The 23,160-nt window shown below is 40.8% G+C and overlaps 1 protein-coding gene across 3 annotated transcripts in view; it reads left to right on the top strand.

Moving 5' to 3' along the window:
* The window catches only part of RapGAP1 (Rap GTPase activating protein 1), a 486,157-nt gene that overhangs the window by 386,030 nt on the left and 76,967 nt on the right, over positions 1-23,160 (top strand). For all 3 annotated transcript variants that reach the window (XM_067138544.2, XM_067138543.2, XM_067138545.2), the window contains one exon: positions 10,891-11,151. In XM_067138544.2, the coding sequence (XP_066994645.2) occupies positions 10,891-11,151 (261 nt within the window). The remainder of the gene's footprint in view (positions 1-10,890; positions 11,152-23,160) is intronic.

Here is a 23,160-nt window from a genome sequence, read left to right as displayed (position 1 = left end):
ATCACATGTTGTGTACATTCTCAGTTTGTTGCTATCCCGATATTCATAATTTAACTTTTGTCAATAATCCATGTGAGGCTAATAGCTAACAGTGCATATATTTAGTTACCAGCCTATTGTCAGTAGAAATGAACTGTGGCTAAATATTTAGCCACCAGGTTCTGAAGTTCGTTTGAAAGGGTTTTATGAAAAAACACAATCAATAATCAAATGACATCCAACTCCTGCTACAAATAATGTTCTTCTAATAAAAAATAAAATTTGATCACTCAGGGAAAATTCAGGTATCCATATCCACTTACCTGTAAAGGGTTAAAGCAATCACAACAATTTTTTTCTAGTTGTTTTACGTCGCACCGACACAGATAGGTCTTACGACGACGATGGGACAGGAAAGGGCTAGGAGTGGGAAGGAAGCGGCCGTGGCCTTAATTAAGGTACAGCCCCAGCATTTGCCTGGTGTGAAAATGGGAAACCACGGAAAACCATTTTCAGGGCTGCCGACAGTGGGGTTCGAACCTACTATCTCCCGAATACTGGATACTGGCCGCACTTAAGCGACTGACGACACGTTCTGAGCCCTCGAGCACTCATAATATTGTCACATGCATGTGCGGTGCAAATTACTGCGTCGCGTTATAATTCCAGTGGAGTAAATGTGCTTGGACGACTCTAATTTGCGTGCACCACATTAACATGGCAGTTTCATAACGGTAATTTGGCTGGATTTTAATTTCCCTCGCAGGATGATAGTTTAAGTGGTGTTCGTGGACCGTGTCTGGGATAAGCAAATGTAACTGTATAGCTGTGATAGTCTTCAAGGTCAGACGGTGTACGAGAGATCCAGCCCCACGCCAAAACATTCGTTTGACGCCGATTTAATTGTGAATGGCCTTGTGATATTCTCTTCATATTTACATACTGTTATGCCTTTCAGCATTCAGTCTGCAAACATGCAGAATCCGTCCGTCCGTTCTACTGGACCGGTTTACTTCATTTTTTGTTTTATTCTCTCCGGAATTACTTGACAGTGAATCATGAGTATTGATAGGTCTCTTAACTTGAGCAGTTTTGAGTAATCGTAAAATCAAATAATTAAATGATCACTCCGATAATTGCAGACGAAGGCTTACCCTAACCCGCAATACATTCTGTACTTAGCACGTTGCTAAGCGACTAACACTTTCATTAATATTCTGATAAATGTGGTTTTCATCTTCGGTAATGCCATTTCATGCAGCCATGTTTGGTTACTACCTGTCAAGCCACAGAGTATACACTTCCTCTGATCATGGAAGAATAATATTTTGTGCTATATACTCTTTGATACTCTGACCTTTCCCAGCTTCTGAATACAGTATACTCAACAGATGGCAAAACATTCCTAATAACTTACATGCTGCTAAGAGAAAACAGTCGACGTACGCACAGAAGGGAAGGTATCAAGTCGACTAGCCTGTATGGCCATTACCAGTAATAAAGCGCAGGGACAAACACTTGAAACAGTGGCTGTCTACTTACCCGAACCAGTATTGTCACGGCCAGTTGTATATGCACTATCTCGGACAAGATCGTTTGAAAATGTTTAAGAACCAGATACGCCCGAATGGTCGAAGCACAGTGTATGCAAAGAAGTGTTTACTACATTACGAATGTATCAGTTATTATGTACCGGTACTGAATGTTCATGAAACTATTGGAAAAAGTAGGCAAAACAATATGACTACGAGTTATCTGACCCATTTATAACGAATGCTGCTGAGCGGCGCGGGTCGACTAGTTATTGTGACTAGCAGTTTCCCGCGGGCTTCGCCCTCATTGTATCGTGTCCTTCATTAATATCCCCACGAATGCACTTGCAAAGTTGCAAGGTAATGAAATAATACACATGAACTGTTGTGGTCATAGAAGGCAATATTATATGACGTAGAGGAATGGAAAACTATGGTACATAGGCTACGATTGAAGCAAGTGCAGTAATCCAATGTACGAATAATATGGAGTTCGTATAGGTTGAAATAAACAGACTTAATGAAATACGTCACTCAATACTCATTCCTGTCAAATTTACTATGTTGCATCATAGACGAAAATCCGCCGCATAAAAGCAATCATTTGATACTCGTGTATGGAATTGAGGTTAGGAAACGTAGAGGGATGGTACGTACGATTGAAGCACGTACAGTAATCCAGTCTATGACCAATACGAATTCTGTATAGTTTGAAATAAAGAAAATCCAAGTCTCAAAGCAAATACTCAATGCATTCCTATGTGAATCAGAGAGAAACATCCGCTACCTGTAAGCAATCATTTGATATTATGGAGTTGAGGTTAATTTTCCAGAGAATAACTAGCTAGATTGTATCACAAATATTCCTTGCTATTTTAAGTTCCATGCTGTTCGTTTGGTATCAAAAATAGCGTCAACACATAAAACCTTCTACTCGTATATCACACATTATGACCAGTTTTATGAAATCTTTGACGATATAACTGCCTCTCCGATCCGTCCGACTTATTTATGGGATTAAGATTAATTTTTCTGAGAATAAATCGTATATTGTATCATGTAACTCTATAAGATTTGTGACACAAAAGTAAGCACTAAATAAGCTAAGAAAGGGGAATATACGTGCTGTCCTAGACTGTGTAACATCGTTAACGTCTAGAACAAAATAAATTATATTTAGTGTAGTGATAGCCTAATAATTGTAAGAGGAGAATGTAATGCATGTGTCGAATTTAATGCATATAAGTACCAACTAAGTTTAGTACTGTACCTCTGTATGAGGTTTGACCGTATTCTAAGTTCCATGCTTTTCGTGTGTCCAGTCTATTCCTTAAGAGCTTTAAAATTAAAAATGGCGTCAACATTTAAATTCTTCTACCTGTATATAACATTATGACCAATTATTTTGACGATATTATTACCTCGACGACCCGTCCGATGGCCTCCTGAACCTTGGTGCAAATGTTGGTACGGATCAGAGGAGGCGTGTAGATTTGTACAACGAATAAAATTGCCTTTAAGGGGATACGGAGCCGCCTATCTTACCAATGTTAAATATGTTTAATTAATGTTCCTTTTTCTCAGGATCTAATAAAGTTGTGAAAATGAAATTTGTCACATTTTATTCAAACCTCATTTGATATACTGACGGAGCGTTTGTGTAATTGGACGTAAGGGGACTCAGATACATATTTTTTTTTAAACAGTCAAGAAATAGAATGATTTTTTTCCTTAAAAAAAACAGCCAAATCTCAAACAGTTTTATATAAATCAGGAAATGCCTCCGTTAAAATGTAACCAATATGAGACAAACTAATGTTGAAAATTACACATCTCTGTGATAAATAGTCACCTAGGAAAAGGAACATACATTTGAAAAAATTGGAAACTGAGAAAACTGCAGTTAAAACTTTCCACACATATGATTTTCTCATTGTTAGCGCAAGTTTAAATTAAAATTGTGGCAACTTTTAATTGTTAAACTATAATGTATTATACATCATTTTAAAGAGCAGACTTCAGAGATTCATAAAATATAAACAAAATAAAAAATTATATTTTTAACCATTTTAACCTTTCCGTACCCCCTTAAATTTATAGATGATTATTATTATTACCATCATCAGTTGCTCTAGTTTGGGGACTGGGTGTTTGTGTTCGTTTTAATAGACATCTTCAAGCACATGCAACACATCACACGACAAACTAGTGATGGGATAATGGAATACTTTTAATAATCGAATAACCTCCATCCGATTATGAAAATAATCGAATGGGTTTCAAATACGAATATCATTCAGTTCTAGTGATGGTATAATCCAATACTTTAAAATTCGAATAACCTCCATCCAGTTATTTAAATATTCGAATGTTTCAAATATCATTCAGTTGTATCGCATAGAATAATCCGATGCGTCATGAATGAAGTTTTCAGTTCAAGTGTATCGGATGGATAATCAGTTATTGAAATAAGCGAATAGATAAAATCTTACGAAAAATAGAAATACGGCTTTTTTTTTCCAAATGTTGGCGCGTGATGCAGTATATTAATCTGTGTATTTTAAGTAATGGCATCTCAATGCATGACTTATTCATACGCGTGGAGCATAAGCACTTTATTATTTTCGGATGGCTTATCAGAGACCGTTCCTCCTCCTCACACACTTCCTTTAAGGGGATGGAGATAGGTAATTTTAATTTCCTTATGATGAGACTGATGAATTGATGACACCGTTAAGACTACTTTACATTCGATTATTTCGAAAGCATTCACTATTCAGTTGCCCCAATCATTCGAATGGAAATTCAAATGAATGATCGGAAAAATATTAGAATGGAAAAAGTAATCGAATAAGCGATTATTTTGTATTCGATTATCCCATTACTACGAAAACCTCCCTCCCCCTCCCCCCCACACACACGCACCAAAAACACGCGATATTAATACTTCCCCTTATGTAGATTTGGCGTCAGGAAAGTCATCCGGCCGTAAAATCGAAGTGGCGACCTCAGGTAATCAGGGAAAGCCGAGAAGTAGTAGTAGTTCGTCGTATTAAATGACAGGGACCGTGAACTGACGAGTGAAAGGTTACATTTCGTGAGTAATAGGTGTTTTTAAAAATAAATGTGTATTGTTAGAATGGCTTTTTTGTGTTTCCCTGTTCCTTTTCATTCTGTTTGTCAGTTCTACTCACGTTCTGTTGAGGCTAGCTGGTGTCTCTCGAGGAATCAAGCGACTGACTAGAGTCCCTGAACAATCTCCTCGCAGCAAAGTTTAGATCTCATGCTGCTGATTTAACCACAACGCACAGCTTCGTTGTGGTTAATTAATGGAAAGAATGACGTTCCGAAAGAAGTCAATACTACAGTCGCCTTCGGTTGATGATAAACTTACTCGGACGGGATTTTTCATGTTGGATATCTGCCATGTATGCGTGTAGGATAAGGGATCCTAAAAATGATAGTCAACATTTCCAAATGGTTGTTAAGAACAAGTACAGTAGCATTTCTGTTGCACAAGTTTTTTTGCATCCCCTGGCTCATTTTTAAGACCCCAAGTTTCTATCTATAGTATTTGTATACAAATCCAGTTATGCATGGTTTTCGGAAAAATATGTTTTATGATTTTCGTATCAAAATACGGTGGATCCTATTTTCCCTAGACTTAATTCATTATTGTGATTCATTCACTGAATATTTCTTTTAAATATTATACTACTTTCGGTTTCAAAATAAGACCACATTTTGTGATTTTGTATCATATTCAGGGCATCTTGCCGTACTACTAGCCTACAATTATTGTAGATTGTTTACGACTATAATACAGCCTACAAAAAAATTAATGTTATAAAAAACCGAAGAGTTACTACTTTATAAATCCTTCTCCATAGCTTAGCACGCTACGTCCTATTACACCCCATGGAGCTAATGGGCTTATTTGTTTTTAAAATAAGAACACATTGCTTCGATTATGAAGAAAGACTTAAACAAATTAAGCATATAAACCAACCAACCAAACAAACAAACAAACAAACAAACAAATAAATAAACAAGCAAACCCCATGGAGGCCATGGCCTACCAAGCTACCGCTCGCTGTTCAGCCCGAAGCCCTGCAGATTACGAGGTGTCATGTGGTCGGTACGACGAAACCTCATCTCGCCGTCAAATAGCTCCTCAGTTGTAATGACATACGCTGAGTGGACCTCGAACCGGCCCAGGTAAAAATCCCTGACGTGACCGGGAATCTAATCCGGGGCCTCCGAGTAAGAAGCAGGCACGCTACTCCTATACCACGGGGCAAATTATAGGGGCTGCCTAGCCGAGCGGATACAGGCGGAAGAACATGGATTCAATTACCCGACAGGTTTCATTTTCTGGAGACACATATGACTGGGGGCAAAGGTAGAGCTAACCACTCTACCCTACTTAGTCCCGAAATTAAGGATAATGGACAAAGACTCATGACCTATTCGGATATAGTTTTGCTTCCTATGTTGCATATCGAAATAACATCAAGTAAAAGTGAACAAGAAAATTTCTTCTTTTTCTTCTTCCACCACGTTTGTAGGGTCGCGGGTGCGAACTGCGAAGCACATGTGGGTTTGGTCCTGTTTTACGACCGGATTTCTTACCTGACGCCTACCCCATATGGAGCGATATAATCACTAATGCGTATTTCTCTAGTGGTTGGGAGTGTAGTGTGTTGTCTGAATATGAAGAGGAGAGTGTGGGACGAATACAAACGCCCAGTCCCCGGACCAGAAGAATTAATCAGACGCGATTAAAATCCCCGACTGGCCGGGAATCGAACTCGGGACCCTCTGAACCGAAGGTCTCAAAGCTGACCATTCAGGCAAGGAGTCTGACGAACAGCAAATCATCATTAAGTAAAAGTGAACAGACCAACCAAACAAAGGAACTGTATGGCGCTACAGCCTTGACTACTGCTCAGCCCGAATGCCTGCAGATTACTAGGAGACGCGCGGTCAGCGCGGTAAATCCGCTTGACCATCATTCTGGACTTTCTCTACTGAGAGCCTCTGTTGATTAGTGGTACTGTTGGCCTCTGGATACGGGATCAAACCCGGCAGAGGCAATGGGATTTTTGAAAGGCGGAAAGTAAGTCCATTCGACAATTCATGTCTTACGAAGTCGGTACCATTATTTAAAACATCACTGGTGACATGTTTGATGTTTACTCGACAAAATTAATGAAAACTCAGCCATAGATCGTCCAAGCGAGATTCCACGTAGTCTGCCATCTCGTAGCCTAGGTATCGTCAAATTAAATTGCCCACACTCGCTGTACTAGTCGACATGTAAGGGAACAACTTCACTCTTTCTCCCCCAGTAATACTGAAGGTAGTGTTTTGTAGTTATTTCCTAACTGTTGGGTTCGATTCAGTGTCCCTAACAGTACACTTTAAGCACCCTATTTATCTTACAGTTACGTTGGCACTATGTAGTAGTGTTTTTTCGTGACTTGAGACTTACTGCCATGTTGTGAAAATCACCACGTACAGCACATCAATCAAGAAAAATTTTGGCATGATCGAATAATGCATTTAATAAAGTAGTTCGTCTGAAATGACTAACGCAGCATTTTATTAATTACGGTCTTACTTCCTTACTTCCTTAATTCCTCATTGAGCTTAAAACCGACCTAATTATGAATAGGTATCTTTTCTCATGTACTTGCGTATTGATGCTACATTGAGGTTATAGTTTATATCTGGTGATGATTTCATTGTGTAACTAGTCAAGTTGGCAGCAGTGATGAGCCATTGAGAAAACGAGAATAGGGCGGCGATATTTGCTTTTTTGTGTATAGCCTTAGGTGCTAAGTACTTTATTTATTTATTTATTTATTTATTTATTTATTTATTTATTTATTTATTTATTTATTTATTTATTTATTTATTTATTTAACCAAAACAGCGAGAAGCCGAATTACAGAGTTCCGCAAAGAAACATATATTTACAATGGAATAGCACAATGCAAACATTAAAAAAGATAAGTGGAAGAACAATGAGGAAAAACATCTAATGATAAAACGAGAGGAAAAATTCAAAACTAACAAAATAACTGTAGAGACACAACAATTAACAACAAAACATAAAGGCCAAAGAAACAACGAGGAAAATTGAAGATTGAACGTAAAACGAAGAGACGAACTTATGGCTAGGCACAGTAAGATAAATACAGATATAACACATAAGTAACGGTATAGTACAGTAAAAAAAAAATTAAAAAAAATTACATTATGTGCGAAGGAGGGGACAGCAATGAGAAGAGAAAAAAGGAATATAAAGAAATTGAACTAGGAAGTTAAGGAAAAATCGATTAAAGGAGGCATACGAAGAAAAAACATCCAAGTTCCTGACAGAAGATTTAAGGAGGGTTGGTATGCGGATAAATAAACTTCTTTGAACGAGAGGGAGGCGGGAATACGGAATATGAAGGGGCGGATTAATCCTGGTTTTGCGAGTTGGAACGTGTAGGGAAAAGGATGCAGGTTCAGAAGAAGCCGTACAATTATTTAATACCGCGGCCGCTATCTCGTCGTCAGATAGCTCCTCAATTGTTCTCACGTAGGCCAAGTAGACCTAACTAGCCCTATGATAGCACCCCTAACCTGGCCGGGAATCGAACGCGGGGCCCATGGGTAAGAGGCAAGCTTGCCATCCCTTAACATGTAGTTGACCTTAAAACACTCCCGCAGGAGTGCTTTCAAACTTTAATTTGACCATGTCAGGCGAAGTTTTCCTGACAGTGTTAATAAGAAATGCCGTAATTTCTCAAGAGAATCTGATTTCTCTTGTTGGTGGGCTGGGCTACTCATCCCACGTATGGTGCCCCGAGAGAGCCGAACGCCCACACAAACCTTGATTACTCAGGGATTTCACAAGCTGGGGTCGTGTCGTCCTCATTCACTTGCTGATTCCTCGTGGGGATGCCGCATGTCCACATGCCACGCATACTGTAGAGCCACTAGATGACGTAGGAACATAAACATCACGCCTCTGCACAAAACAGCCCTGTCATGTCGTGTTTTGCTGTCTTACATCTCTGCTCTAATATACCGTACCTCATTGAGAGCGGACACTCCCGTGATAGCGTAGCGCATTGCATTTCCAGAAAGGTTGAACATACCGTGAACCCAGTGAACCCTGTTTGACCTTTTGTGTCCATCTCCCGACTTCTTGAGGTCTATTCAATCGGCAGCCCGTGAGACCTCGGAAGATTGAACCCTGGAGGAAAAATTACTTCATTATATTGTATGTATGCTATTTGTGTTGAAGGCTACTTTATCCACCGATATTTTGTGTTAAAAAAGATAGTTATTTGAAACGTCTAGCTGTCACTACGGTGGACAACATCAAGAACTCATTAAAATTCGAGTTTGTTTAAAAAAAAATGCAAACCGCTTTTGCCTCATTTGTCGGGTTTATGAAGGCCCTCTACGGTGAAAATTAATGACTTGAATTCGTCATCTGCATTCAGTGATTGCTTTCAAGAAGTGGGAATGGTTCGGTTTTGGATTGATATTGATCCCAACTTACTCCCAAATAAATGTGAAAAAAACATGCGTAATATTTATATTCGGCTCAGTGTAGTGTAAGTTTGCGAACTGGCCTTTCCTCATATGAATGCAAAAGTGCAGCAGCTAGAAGGATTGTCTCAGGAATGCTCTGACATTACGCACATTGGTGAGAGACAAAAAATGCCCCTTCTCACATTAGTTAGTTTGAAAATGTCATTTACGAGTATATGCATATTTTGAAGTTGGGCAATTTCATGCTTTACGAGAAGTACAGTAAAACTGCGTTTTATGTTATTACCACCTAAAATAAAATAATTTAAAAACTCCATGTGCAATACTTTTGCAATTAATAAGTGGGGGCCGCCTATACTTTTACCATAGTTACAACTTTTTGTAAGTGACCCAATGAGAAAACTAACTGAATAGCTCTGAGTAGAGGTTTCATGACGTATCGGGCTAGTAATATTTTTATATCAGCTGAACAAACATTTCCTCGTGCGGTGTTCTTTAAAGTCCTGATCCGTTCAGTTTCTGAAGTTCATATTAAGGAAGTTCTACTCGTGGATACATTGAAAATGTATCTCTCAGTACACAACGTCCTTATATGATAGGAGTTAGCTAAGATATTCTTCTACCGAACGCGTTGCCTTCGCGGTTCGAGTCACAGCTGTGACCCTGCATTCGGGAAAAGTGGGCTCGAACTCCACCACCGGTAAGACCCCAGTTAGAGTATGGTTCCAGTGTATGGGGCCCTCACCAGGATTACTTGATTTGAGAAGTGGGAAAATCCAAAGTAAAGCAGCTCTATTTGTTCTGGGTGATAACGATAAAAGGCTGCCCCGCGGTGTAGGGGTAGCGTGCCTGCCTCTTACCCGGAGGCCCCAGGTTCGATTCCCGACCGGAATCTGGATCGGAGGGCTCGTTCGAGGTCCACCCAGCCTCAGTTGAGGAGCTATCTGACGGTGAGATGGTGGCCACGGTCTAGAAAGTCAAGAGAGGATTCGTCGTGCTAACCACACGATACTTCATAATCTGTAGGCTTTCGGGCTGAGTAGCGGTCGCTTGGTAGACCATGGCCCTTCGGGACTGTTGCGCCATTTGAGTGTGTGTGTGGGGGGGAGGGGATTTCCGACTAAAGCATAGCGTTACGAAAATGTTCCAAAATTTAGGGTGGGAAGGCTTGAGAGAACAAAGGACGATCTGCTCAACTGAGTGGTATGTTCCGAGCTATCACTGTAGAGATGGCGTGGAATGACATTAGTAAACGAATAAGTTTGAGTGGTGTTTTTAAAAGTAGGAAAGATCACAATTCAAGAGGACAAATGGGAGTTAGGGATTGAATTAATTTACCAAGGGAGATATTCAATAAATTTTCAAGTTCTTTGCAATTATTTAAGAAAAGACCAGGTAAGCAACAGGTAGGCAATCTGCCATCTGGCCGACTGCACTAAATGCAGACCGGTGGCGATTGATTGATTGATTGATTGATTGATTGATTGATTGATTGATTGATTGATTGATTGATTGATTGATTGATTGATTTGCACTTCAGATTAATTTCCGAAGAGATTTTTATTTTAAGAACCCGATAAGGTATGAATTCGGAGCTCCATCCTAAAACATCGAATTATGGTAGAAGCAGTGCCTTCGCAATTATTGAGTATGATTCGCTTAAACTTCTACCATCGTTATAGTTTGGTATGAGATTTTATATTAAAGAAATTTAATTGCTCCCTTTATTAGTGTTTGTGTTCTAGTTGAATTGTTTGTTTAAGATGTGTTGGTAGTCAGTTTTGGACATCGTATTTATTTCTGTGTGTGTTTCTTGTTGCAGGCGTCACGGGACGATAGCCGAATAGCGACAGTGGCGGCTCCCAGCGGCGGCTCGAAGCAGCTGCTTGAGGAGACACTCCAGAAGCCACCCCCCTACCCAATGATCGTTCAGCCTCCGAGTGGTGGATATTGGGTGGATGGGCAGGACCACGACTGTCCCTTCGACTCCCGAGGGAACCCAATCCTGCCACATGCATCATGGCGTGCCAAGTTCGAAACGGACGACACAGCGAAATGCTATCGGAGGTTCTTCGTCGGAAGGGTGAGTTAACTATCTCTCGTTCTTTAGAAAGTATGACTTAACTTTTTTCCGTTTCTCTAAAGTCGTTGCCATACTTTGCCATCGTAAATATGTATTCATTATTATACAGGATGTATCCGTGATGATGTTAAAAACTTTCAGGATGATGGAGGATGTCAAGTGGATCAATTTGAGATAAGGAACCGTATTCCGGAAACGATCGAGTCAAAGGTATTAATAATCCAAGTTGTTTAACGTCCGTCGGTTATTAACAGGCGCCGGGGTGTTGGGAAATTCGTCCCGCAGTAGTTCTGTAACGTGCCGGAAGCCAACGACATGGGGTTGTCACCTTTCGACTCCCTTAAAAGCCTTGTGTATGAGACACCTGTCGAGACTGAAGAGGATACATTGTTTATATAGAATTGAGACGGAATCGTTAGATTTCGCCGTTATATCCAATTCGTGTTGCCTGCTGCCATTTCTTGATGGATACAGTACTTTTGTATCCATCTCTTAGCACAGGCCAGAGTAAAGTGTAGCTTTCACCGAAGTCCCAGTCTCATCCATGGCTGTGGCTGCTGGGGTATGGGTGGTGCTGAGTAATGACATTCAGAGCACGACTAGTGCATCTGAGTGTTATGAAAGGTGTTGTTCATAGGGTCAGTCGTGCTGCCATAGCACTTTCTGACCCAGTGAGGAAAGCAACGGCAAACTACCCCACTCCTCGTCTTTCCTAGTACACCTCATTTTGGTGCTGCCATTGGTTTTTACGGTTTCCTTATAACCGCATAACCTTTGGTGGTGCTATTTGAGGATCCAACCAGCCTCTGGGCTGATGACCTAACAGACACAGATCCAATTCGTAGTTAAGAACGATGTCGCAATAAACTGTTTCGACGTTATAAATTTTTGGCAGTTGATAGCAGTGAATTTTCTTCTAAATTGCCCTTTAAAAGGTATGATTTTTTTTCTTTCAAATTTCGGCAAAGTTTCCATTTATGGCTTGCTGATCGAAGTCTTGGGGAACGAATAGGAATTGGGGAAGGTGGGGGGGGGGGGAGGGTTACACATTAAAATTAACTTACATTACAGTCTTGGTTTATATGAAAATCTTCAAAGCTAGTTCTTTAAGATGCCAGCTGGCGATCTCGAATTTTCGGAGTACATCCGTAATTCATAATTTACTTGGGTGTACCTCTTACGTTGCATGTAGTACAACCGGAATATCCGTATTAATGCAGGCGTATTTGATTCCAATGTTGGTTGGATTCAGAAACTAAGATTTATTCGGACAGTATACGGTCGGCGCCCATCCGAACATGTGTTAAGATTGCATTTTGCCATCCCTTACTAAACAGCGGATGGGATTGCTGAGCGACATCGACACATGTTCCAGTCCCGGCTAAAGCATATGGAATTTATGAACTGAAGAGACTCGCCCATGCGGTTTGGATTGCGCCTGAAATTGCAGGCATCCTTCATTACGTTATCAACAGTCACGAAAAAGGACATACTTTATTCTTTTTATCTTAAAATATATGTATCCGTGCTCCCCGCGTTGCAAATTTAAAATAGATATCTATTAAGGTAACAGTATTGCACCTGAAAATAGAAACAACTTCCAGGTGTAATAAACAAATTATTAAACTAATATAGAAACTGAAAATTAGGAGCAAGAAGTCAAATGTGGTTTAGCAGCTTACAGTAATATGTCGTGCTGTTTGGATAAGATAGGTGGGCGTGCTTTATCAGCTGGCAGGTCCTACCGTTCTGGAGCCATATGTTTACATCAAGCGACCTTTAAAATAGTGCCCTCCTAGTGGCCCAGTTATGCAGCCCATCTGTCATCAGGTGCGCTTTTCTGGCAGACGTCGATCATTAGCACCAGATGGAAGGATTTCTCAATCTGCTCGCTTTCCATTGTTCTGATAGAGCACAAAACCTCATTTAGTTCCCACTCTCCGTACGCTTCAGATGTAAAAGTGATATTGTAATGGCCACTTAAGCCCTACCAGGTTGCTTACTTGCATTAAGTAGGACTTTCATTGTTATCATTCAAGTCCTTTGCCATATGGCGCTCTTATGATCTGGCTTAAGGGGGCGGCGCAGTAGGCTACACAGAACTGTCTACCCTTGTAAAGTTCACACGCAGATGTTGAGTTTAATGGTCTTTGTATTGGTGGTCATTAAAACACATTCACAAATTATTTGCAATTTACGCCAAGGTAATTTCTTGAAGTATTCTTACTACTCTGAAAAATAGATTCGATGGCCGCTGCATTAGTTGAAGTTCCAGGAAAAACTAAGCTTTTTTAATTGATATTTGAGATTATCCCGCTTTAGAAGTATTAAAGGAATTTTTAGCTACCAACAATCATGGTATACATGCTAATGGCAAACTGTACAGTACAACTTATAGACAACATTAAAGGCAAGCACATCTATTGCCACTTGAAGCTGCTGGCCAAAGAACTGAAATTGTTAGAAGACATGCATGTTACCCACCAACCTTAGGCTTGAGTAGAAGAAGAAAATAATGTTAAGCGTGTTTATAGAATCGAGTGAGCTGGCTGCGTGGGTTGAATCTCGTAGTTGTTTGCTTGCATTCGGGAAATGGTGGCTTCGAATTCCACTGTCAGCAACCCTGAAGATGTTTTCCGTGGTTTCCCATTTTCACACCAGACAAATGTTGATTAAGGCCTCATTCGTTTCCTTCCCAGTCAAAACCCTGTCTTATCCCAGCATCGCCATAAGACCTGTCCGAGTCAGTGTGACGTAAAACCACTAACAGTAATAATGTATTAGTGAGAATCTCGTAAGATTGTGTTTCTCTTCCTCATTTTGGCAACCCTGTATTTTCGTTTTATATTTCACATTAGTGCCATTTTTATGTAGGCCCTCGGCCCCGTGTTTGAAGAGTAAAGAGCTAGATACCAGGTTACGAAAAGGAAAGATCTTGAAGGATAGACATATTTAAAAACAAGCAGGTGTACCCGTGCTTCGCTACGGAATTCTGCATTCTATACATAATTCTAGATGAAGTCATGTACACGTTGTGAATAAGATTTCAATTAATTGCATAATAACATAGGTATTTAAAAATTAAATTGTAGGCGCCTTCCCCTTAACTACCATTTCGCTCAGCGTGAATAAAATTATGTATAGTTTAGTTTGTAGTGCGTTATTCCTCGACTTTACATACCGATTTTCATTCAATTCTCTTCAGCCATTTTCTCGAGATGCGCGTTCATACATACATACATACATACATACATACATACATACATACAGAGATGATGGAAAATTAAAAAGTGCATTTCCTTGTTACTGTGGACACGACTGGTACATAAATACCGTTCTTCTTTAATCTGAGCAATGTAGAGACAAAACTATGTACACCAGACGGTCGCTCGCAGCATGTTCCTAAAGGCTACCCATCTAATGCACCCCTTGCATTAGTAAACCTAGTTTTCGACCGCATAGTGCTAGGCTGCTGCATGATAGAACAGCACTACATTTGCTGTCTGCATATCGGCAATGGCTAGTGCGTCAGAAACGAATAATATACAGACATGATTTTAATCTATGAAGAATCTGGTCGGAATGCAGTCGAAGCTCCAAACAGATGTTTGCCTTCTACACACGTATTTCGCCGAACAGTATTAGTTTTTGTTTCATACAAACAACTATTTTATACAGTGGAATGTCTGCACGTGTATAAATAATACGTTATTAAATTTTATTTTCTGCACGTTTGGTGTATTTACTAATGCACCCTGTTGTGGAGAGTGTGCAGTAAAATGACTACTAATTGTTTCACAACATCCAAAATGCAGCATGTTGTAGCGCTCCTTCGAAAACAAGTGATTAGGCATCCCAAGCATCACTAGTGCATGCGGGACATTTGTAAGTAGAAAGTACGGCGCTCGCGGGTCGCCTGATATATACACATAGATTACGCATGACCATTTTTCGGGTTTATTGTACATGAAATAAGACCAAGAGCTGGATGTTTCATAAAGACCTTTGAAGATAATCTAAATGTCGAGAGCTAGGCCTATTACCGTCGAGGCTGGAAAAGAACAAGAACTGACCTATTATATGGATGGGGGGGGGGGGGCGTGTTAGCTGAGTGGCCTGGTCACTGGTTTCTCACAAAGGCGGCCGCGGTTCAAATTACGGCCAGTGCAAGTGGGGGTTTTCAAAGAAAAAGCGCGTCTACGTAAAACGGGAGGTCGCGTAGTCTTGATAACGATACCAACAGTCACGTGAAACTACAATTTTGCTTCGACTTATGCTGGTCACCTAAAAACTTTTTTTTTTACCCTTGTGTTTCTTTTTCTTTTCTTTTTTTTCTGCTAGTGGCTTTACGTCGCACCGACACAGATAGGTCTTATGGCGACGATGGGATAAGAAAGGCCTAGGAGTTGGAAGGAAGCGGCCGTGGCCTTAATTAAGGTACAGCCCCAGCATTTGCCTGGTGTGAAAATGGGAAACCACGGAAAACCATCTTTAGGGCTACCGACAGTGGGATTCGTACCCACTATCTCCCGGATGCAAGCTCACAGCCGCGCTCCTCTAACCGCACGGCCAGCTCGCTCGGTCCCTTGTATTTCGTTGAACTACAAAGGTTTTTTTCTTTAAGTGTTTCTTGATATTATGATTAAAATATTCTTTATCTCAAGAGTAATATTTACTTGGTTGTTAACAAGGTGGTTTCTCTCTCTCTCTCTCTCTCTCTCTCTCTCTCTCTCTCTCTCTCTCTCTATTGGTTGTAATGTTGTTTTTCTACCTTAGTGCGAATTTCTCCGCGCTGCAGGTTTGGTCCGCGACTTAAGGCCAAAGCTAGGCAAACCAGAAATCTCTGCATGGATAGGGGATAGGCTATGAATGAAAGTAGGAAGCTAAATCAGTAGCGTGTAACGCTAAACTACTGTTAGCTGAACTCATCCCCTGCATTCCAGTCTGTGATTGAACGTACTTGTACTTACAGGAGAGACTTGTTCACCTTGACTTGCGCACTGCTACTTCTGTGCTGTAAGAAAGCTAGTTGAATTCTTAAAACGAAAGCATTCTAAGAAATGTTGACAGATACGTAAATCTTAGTGTTAAATTTGACCAACAAGGTCTATTTGCTTTGCTTGTTTGTCAGGTCAAATTTGATGGTTTGATAATAATCGAATACTGTCGATTAATTCAGCGGAAATTGTAGTTGCACGTATCCATCCAGGGGGGGCACCGGAGGAATCGGCTTCACCACAAGTTCTTATGCCCTCGACTAACATTAACAAACCCTCCCATATCTACAGGCTCAATCAATCAATCAATCAATCAATCAGTCAATCAATCACTACTGATCGGCATTTAGGGCAGTCGCCCAGGTGGCAGATTCCCTATCTGTTGTTTTCCTAGCCTTTTCTTAAATGATCGCAAAGAAATTGGAAATTTATTGAACATCTCCCTTGGTAAATTATTCCAATCCCTAACTCCCCTTCCTATAAACGAATATTTGCCCCAATTTGTCCTCTTGAATGCCAACTTTATCTTCATATTGTGATCTTTCCTACCTTTAAAGACACCACTCAAACTTATTCGTTTACTGATGTCCTCCCACGCCATCTCTCCACTGACAGCTCGGAATATACCACTTAATCGAGCAGCTCGTCTCCTTTCTCCGAAGTCTTCCCAGCCCAAAATTTTGCAACATTTTTGTTACGCTACTGTTTTGTCGGAAATCACCCGGAATAAATAAAGCTGCTTTTCTTCGGATTTTTCCAGTTTTTGAGTCAAGTAATCGTGGTGAAGGTCCCACACACTGGAACCATAGTCTAGTTGGGGTCTTACCAGAGACTTATATGCCCTCTCCTTTACATCCTTACTACAACCCCTAAATACCCTCATAACCGTGTGCGGAGATGTGTAACCTTTATTTACAATCCCATTTATGCGATTACCCTAATGAAGATATTTCCTTATATTAACACCTAGTTACAATGATCCCCATAAGGAACTTTCACTATATCAACGCAGTAATAAAAAACGTTGTCCGAATGTCACTTTCGACCAAGTGAGGCCTTCGGAAAAAAATGTGTCAGATTTCTTTATGGGAAAATCAAATGATGACAAATACGTCTTATAATGTCTCGGCCATGGCCATACATTCACAGTTGCTAATTTCAGATGACTGCCAGCCATAAGACAGCCTGCACGGTTCCTAAGTAACATTGTCTGGCCGTCCATCCATACTTCATATCACAGCGTGCACGGTTGCTAGGTTACATTTCCGTCACACATTTTGCTACATAGAATGTTTCGTTATGCCTGGGGGCCATGATCATTAAGGCGTGAAGTTTAAATGGTCTGCCACCGTGCTAAGCCGGTTCGAATCCGATTGTTGGAAAAAAATGTCACCATCAGAATGATGGCCGACAGGGTAGAAGTGGTGGTGGTATACAATTTCTAATTACTAGAGTGTGTACCAAAAGCCTGGATTCAATTCAAAACCTCTCCGCGTGTTCATATGAGTGAGGGCATATGCCGCTGTTGGCGATTCGTCCGTCGGATGAGAACGTTAAACCTTGAGTAGACCCTTGGTGCTGTTCGACAGGAGTAGGCTATGTGTGGGCAACGGGTTTCAACCTCTCCGTTCCTACTACCATATATTACGTCATTCATTGCATCCCATTAACTCTCTGATGATGTTGACGTCAGGAAGGGCATCCGGTCGTAAAAAATCGCTACGAAGTTTCATCTCGCTTTATACCCGACCCCGTAGAGAAACGGGATAAGGGTTAGACATTTAGTATTTCGTTACACCAATTTTCGGATGACCCGAGCTCTAAGACTACGTTAACATTTTACCCGCATAAAGCATCCGAATAAGCATGAAAGTTGTTACTATTTCACGATATTCAGAAGGATTCTCGTTTATTCATTGGCACCGAGAGGTAGAATAACATGGGCGATATACACACTAAATAAACAGTAGATGAGCTCGAATCTTGTTATAACCACCCATGAATTGCAGTTTTGAGCTTTGAGGGGGAAGGTATTATGAGTATCACTTAGTTCTAAAATTGCTCCAAGTTCGGCATCTTGAAAACGAGATGGTTATCACAAAGATGAAAAAGGAGACATCTGTGGCGTGATCTTTCTTTGTCTATTAATAACTCACTCCTAGCACGCCCTCTTTGAGTATTGCGGACCCCGCCTGATGGGCGTAGACTCATATGGCACCTCTCTTGCTGTCGTCGCCGAGACACGGGCGGCACTTGATTAGCGAGGCGAATGATACCATTCACGCAGCAGTTTCATTTTGGGATGGGTTCACTTTGAACCCAGCACCTTGTGTTGACTCGCGACCGGCAGTGTCTCAGGGATGCAGTGTCAGATTTCGACACAGTCGATGGCTTTTAAGAACCCTTCAACAATAAGTGTTAGTATATTTACTTTTTATTTTGTCTTTTAACTTGGGAGAGAAAGGAGAAGTTTGCTTGAGGTAATTCTGCATTTCCAAATAAGTTCAAAACTCACAATACACATTTAAAAGAATGCTCCACGGAGTATCGTTCAAAGGTGGGGGAATGGTTACCCATTACCACAGATCAATTCAGTTCTTGTTCTTTTCCGGTTTTGACGGTAATAGATTTCGAAATGTACTTGTATTACTATTATTGTTATATGTGAAATTCGTCTTATTTTCTCGACACGGCATAAGCCCAAAGCCTCTATCATGTCTTACGAGCCATGAAAGCATCGATGGCAACATTATTATTATTATTATTATTATTATTATTATTATTATTATTATTATTATTATTATTCCCAGGAAGTGAAAGTAAACTATTCTGAGTACATGTTTATATTATTATTGTTGTTAGTAGTGGTAATAGTAGTAGTAGTAGTAGTAGTAGTAGAATAGGTCGTTTTTACGTTCTGTTCTGAGAGACTTCCTTGCCTCTGTTTTTTAATGTGGAGACCTCAAGAGCAGGCATGCCGCACCTAAACTCCTTACCTCACGATGACGTAAGGAGCTGGCTACATCTTGTTTGCATGTTACGTGGGAGTGTTGGTACAGGTGTACCGTATACCTGAAGAGTAGATGTGAGGATGTGTGTCAGGACTTTCCTCTATAGGTTGAGTACACACAGATTAGAAAGAATGTTTGTATAGAATGCGACTATACAATCCCCTTCGGGGAAAGTGTTCCGCTGTTTCTCTTAATCATTTGATAGATGTCCGGCTCCATGGCTAAATGGCTAGCGTGCTGGCCTTTGGTCACAGGGGTCCCGGTTCGATTCCCGGCAGGGTCGGGAATTTTAACCATCATTGGTTAATTTCCCTGGCACGGGGGCTTGGTGTATGTGTTGTCTCCATCATCATTTTATCCTCATCACGACGCGCAGGTCGCCTACGGATGTCAAATCAAAAGACGTACACCTGGCGAGCCGAACCCGTCCTGGGATCTCCCGGCACTAAAAGCCATACGCCATTTCCATTTCACTTGATAGATCAGAATGATTCTAGCTCGTGCAGAGACCTTATACGACAAGTAGACTGCACCGGACGAATGATGAGTTCGGAAACTGTAATTTTGAATTATTACAAAACCGAGTAGGGTATGTGCTGTTTAGAAGCAAACCTCCTCTTACCTCCCTGCAAGAAGGTAGCCGATATTAGATTCCTCTAAACGCTGTTAGCGGATTATTTCGTTCTCCTGAACCGACATCTTCCCCCCCCCCCCCCCCTACATGCCCCAACTCTCAAAACAAGGATAGATCCACCCCTTCATATTCCGTATACTTGCCTCTCTTTTGTTCAAAGAACTTTATGTATCTGCATCCGCAATAGTGATTACATCCCTTTGCAAAGGATTGGCGTCAGGAAGGGCATCTGGCCGCGAATCGGCCAAATCCACATAAGCTACAATTTGCACTTACGACCCCACAGTAGTAGTAGTAGTAGTAGTAGTAGTTTTGTTATGGCAGGGGAAAATCTTTTAAAGACACCACTCTGTGTGGGAGTTGGATTTCCACCAACTAAAAACCCCTGCCCTCTTCACTCAGACCATTCTGGAACTGCTTGTCGGCATGACATCAGAATGGAGTGATGTATATTATTAAGTTCTTCCTTTCTCTTCTTTCTCCTTCATCCCCATAATGCTTGTCGCCATTGCCTTTACTGTGTTCCAGGCAAACGGGCTCTCTAACATCATCTGAACCAGATTCCCTGGCGTGAGTCGTCGGCCAAGTTGTTGGTAGGCTTTCCTTCGTTCTTCTTCCCATCGAACACAGTAGAAAAAAGTGTGTTCTACTGTATCCCTTTCAGAACAGTACCGACAACCATCTCCCTGCGTCTTTCCAAGTAGTAGTAGTAGTAGTAGTAGTAGTAGTAGTAGTAGTAGTAGTAGTAGTTCTTTCCAATCCTCCTTAACTCATCTGACAAGAAATTGGATGTTTTTTCTTCGTATGCCTCCTTTAATCGATTCTTCCTTAACTTATTCTACCTTCTTTACCATATAATTATTTTTATCTTATCTCATTGCTGCCCCCTCTATTGTGCATAATGTAATATTTATTTATTTTTTACTGTACTATGCCGTTACGTACGTGTCGTCTGTATTTATCTTATTGTGCCTAGCTATAGCTCTTCGTTCTACTTTCAGTCTTCAGTTTTTCTCGTTCTTTCCTTTTGCCTTTGTTTTATTGTCCATTGTTGAGTCCCTATAGTTATCTTGTTAGCTTTTAATTTTTCCGCTACTTTTGTCATTAGATATTTTTCTTCGTTGCAATACACTAGCTGAGGCCATAGATTATTATTATTATTATTATTATTATTATTATTATTATTATTATTATTATTATTATTATTATTATGTCCGTCTCCATGGCGTGCTGGCGTTAGGTCCAAGGGGTCCCGAGTTCCATTCCCGGCCGAATCGGTGATTTTAACCTTAATTGGGTTCGTACCCCACTGTCGGTAGCCCTGAAGATGGTTTTCCGTAGGTTCGCATTTTCACACCATGCAAATGCTGGGGCTGTACCTGACGAAAGGCCACGGCCGATTCCTTCCCACTCCTAGCCCTTCCCTGTCCCATCGACGCCATAAGACCTATGTGCGACGTAAAATAAGTAGTAAAAAAACCTTAATTGAGTAATTCAGGATGGTTCGGGAGCTGGATGTGTGTGCTGTCATCAGTATTAAGAGTTCGTCATAGGTAGGACCCCATCCTCTCACATGCGCGGGTCGGCTGTAAGGCGTCAACTCGAAAGTCCTGCGCCAGACCTCTCCGGAGGTCACACGCTAATAATAATAATAATGATAATAATAATATGATTAATTCATTTAAGTTCCGGTAAATCTACCGAGACGAAGCAGGCGTATGTGTACACCTTCAATTACCACCGGACTGCGCCGGTATTGAACCTGTCTGCTTGTGCTACTCGGCCCGACTTCAGCTTCCAAGAGCCTTATGGTCAGTCGATATAGCAGAATCGGTTAATGCACACGTTTGGAAATCAGCATTTGGTTCAAATCCCGAGGGCGGTCAAATTTTTACTTCCCTCGTCTTCAGTTGACGACTGCTTAGCGTAAGAGAAGCTAACCTCGAACGTCATTTCAGCGTTTATGTGGTCATTATTATTTAATGCAGTGTGCCCACTTTTACCCGTCGATATACAATACGTTGCACGATTACTTCGACTCTTGGTGACACGTGGTAATTTGTGAACCTCCGGTATGTTCACTATTGTTTAAGATTGAGTGAGCAGATGGTTAGGCGTACTCATATCTGACCTCGCTGGCCGTTATAACATCCTGTCATCAGGCACTTGTCCTTGGAAATCCTAGCCATCTGCCGGGCTCACTTCCTTCCCCCTTATTATCGCACTCTTTCCCTTTTAAATACTCGTCTTTATAGTCCTGGGTTGTTTCCTAGAAATCGTCGATTGAGCGACCTTTTCAAGTAATTTCTTGGGAAGACTTGATAGTGTCCCCTTTGAATGCGCCACAAGAGTGATCTTGATTACGGTACTTCATTTCTGTGTCATGCGTCGAATATTTACATATAGAGTGACAAGTCGTCGCTCGCTTTAGGACGATGTGGGCAAGTTCAAAATTCCGGTCCTGTAACTTGACAGGCGACTGAATACTACCATCCGTGAAGCTCATATTCTGTGCAATTCTTGACCTTCTATAACATATATTTTCTTTTTCTGCGTATGAGGAATGTGCCCTAAACGTTACACTGCATAAGGTCACTTGGAAGTAGGCCTTTTCTATTCCTTTATCTGTTGTAAATTCAAAAAAAGAAAGTTACAAAATGTATGGGCATCATGACCATAAACATCCTTTAAATAATAACAAACAAGTAAATAAAACAAAAAATAGCTTGTAAGAGAGTACACAGAGAATAATTCGAAGATTTAATGCTTAAGAAAGGTAAAAGGATGTAATCTAACATGTTGACGGGCTGAACGTTCCCTTTGTGTAAGAATTTGGTTTGGCAACGGCTTGGGAGAGTCAGATTTGTATTGAGTCAAATAAATTGCTTAAGAGAGTCATTTCTCATTGAATAACAGTGTGTACTGTATTGTTGGGAGATCAGAAGAATGCACATGCCCGGGGAGGTACGGGGCGAAGGGGTTTTCAGCAGCAGAGCCAGTGACGCAATGGTTGTCATAGCAACTCCGCTACTACCCAGGCTGCTTTATATTATCTTCTACTGACAGCTCTTCGTTCTTGTCGGTTGTAATCCAGCTAACTGCAAAGTGTGAGTCAATGTTTTCTTGTAGCAGATAGAGCAGATAAGAGCCGATCTGTCTGGGCAGAACAGGAAGTTCGTGCTTGCAGGCCACATTCCTCATTCTTGCATTCTTCTCATCTCTACACAGTACGCGGTTTAGCATCAGATGCATTTACATTACTATTAAGTTAATAATCTTTACTTATATTAAAAGAGTATACTAAAAACAACTTTGGCAAATCCGTCCATCTCTTCTACTGGACCGATTTGTTTCATTTTTGTTTTAC

The sequence above is a fragment of the Anabrus simplex genome, chromosome 1, assembly GCF_040414725.1.
Source record: "Anabrus simplex isolate iqAnaSimp1 chromosome 1, ASM4041472v1, whole genome shotgun sequence".
Lineage (NCBI taxonomy): Eukaryota > Metazoa > Arthropoda > Insecta > Orthoptera > Tettigoniidae > Anabrus > Anabrus simplex.
Note: the sequence above shows the minus strand (reverse complement) of the source record. Positions and strands in the feature narration are given on the sequence as shown.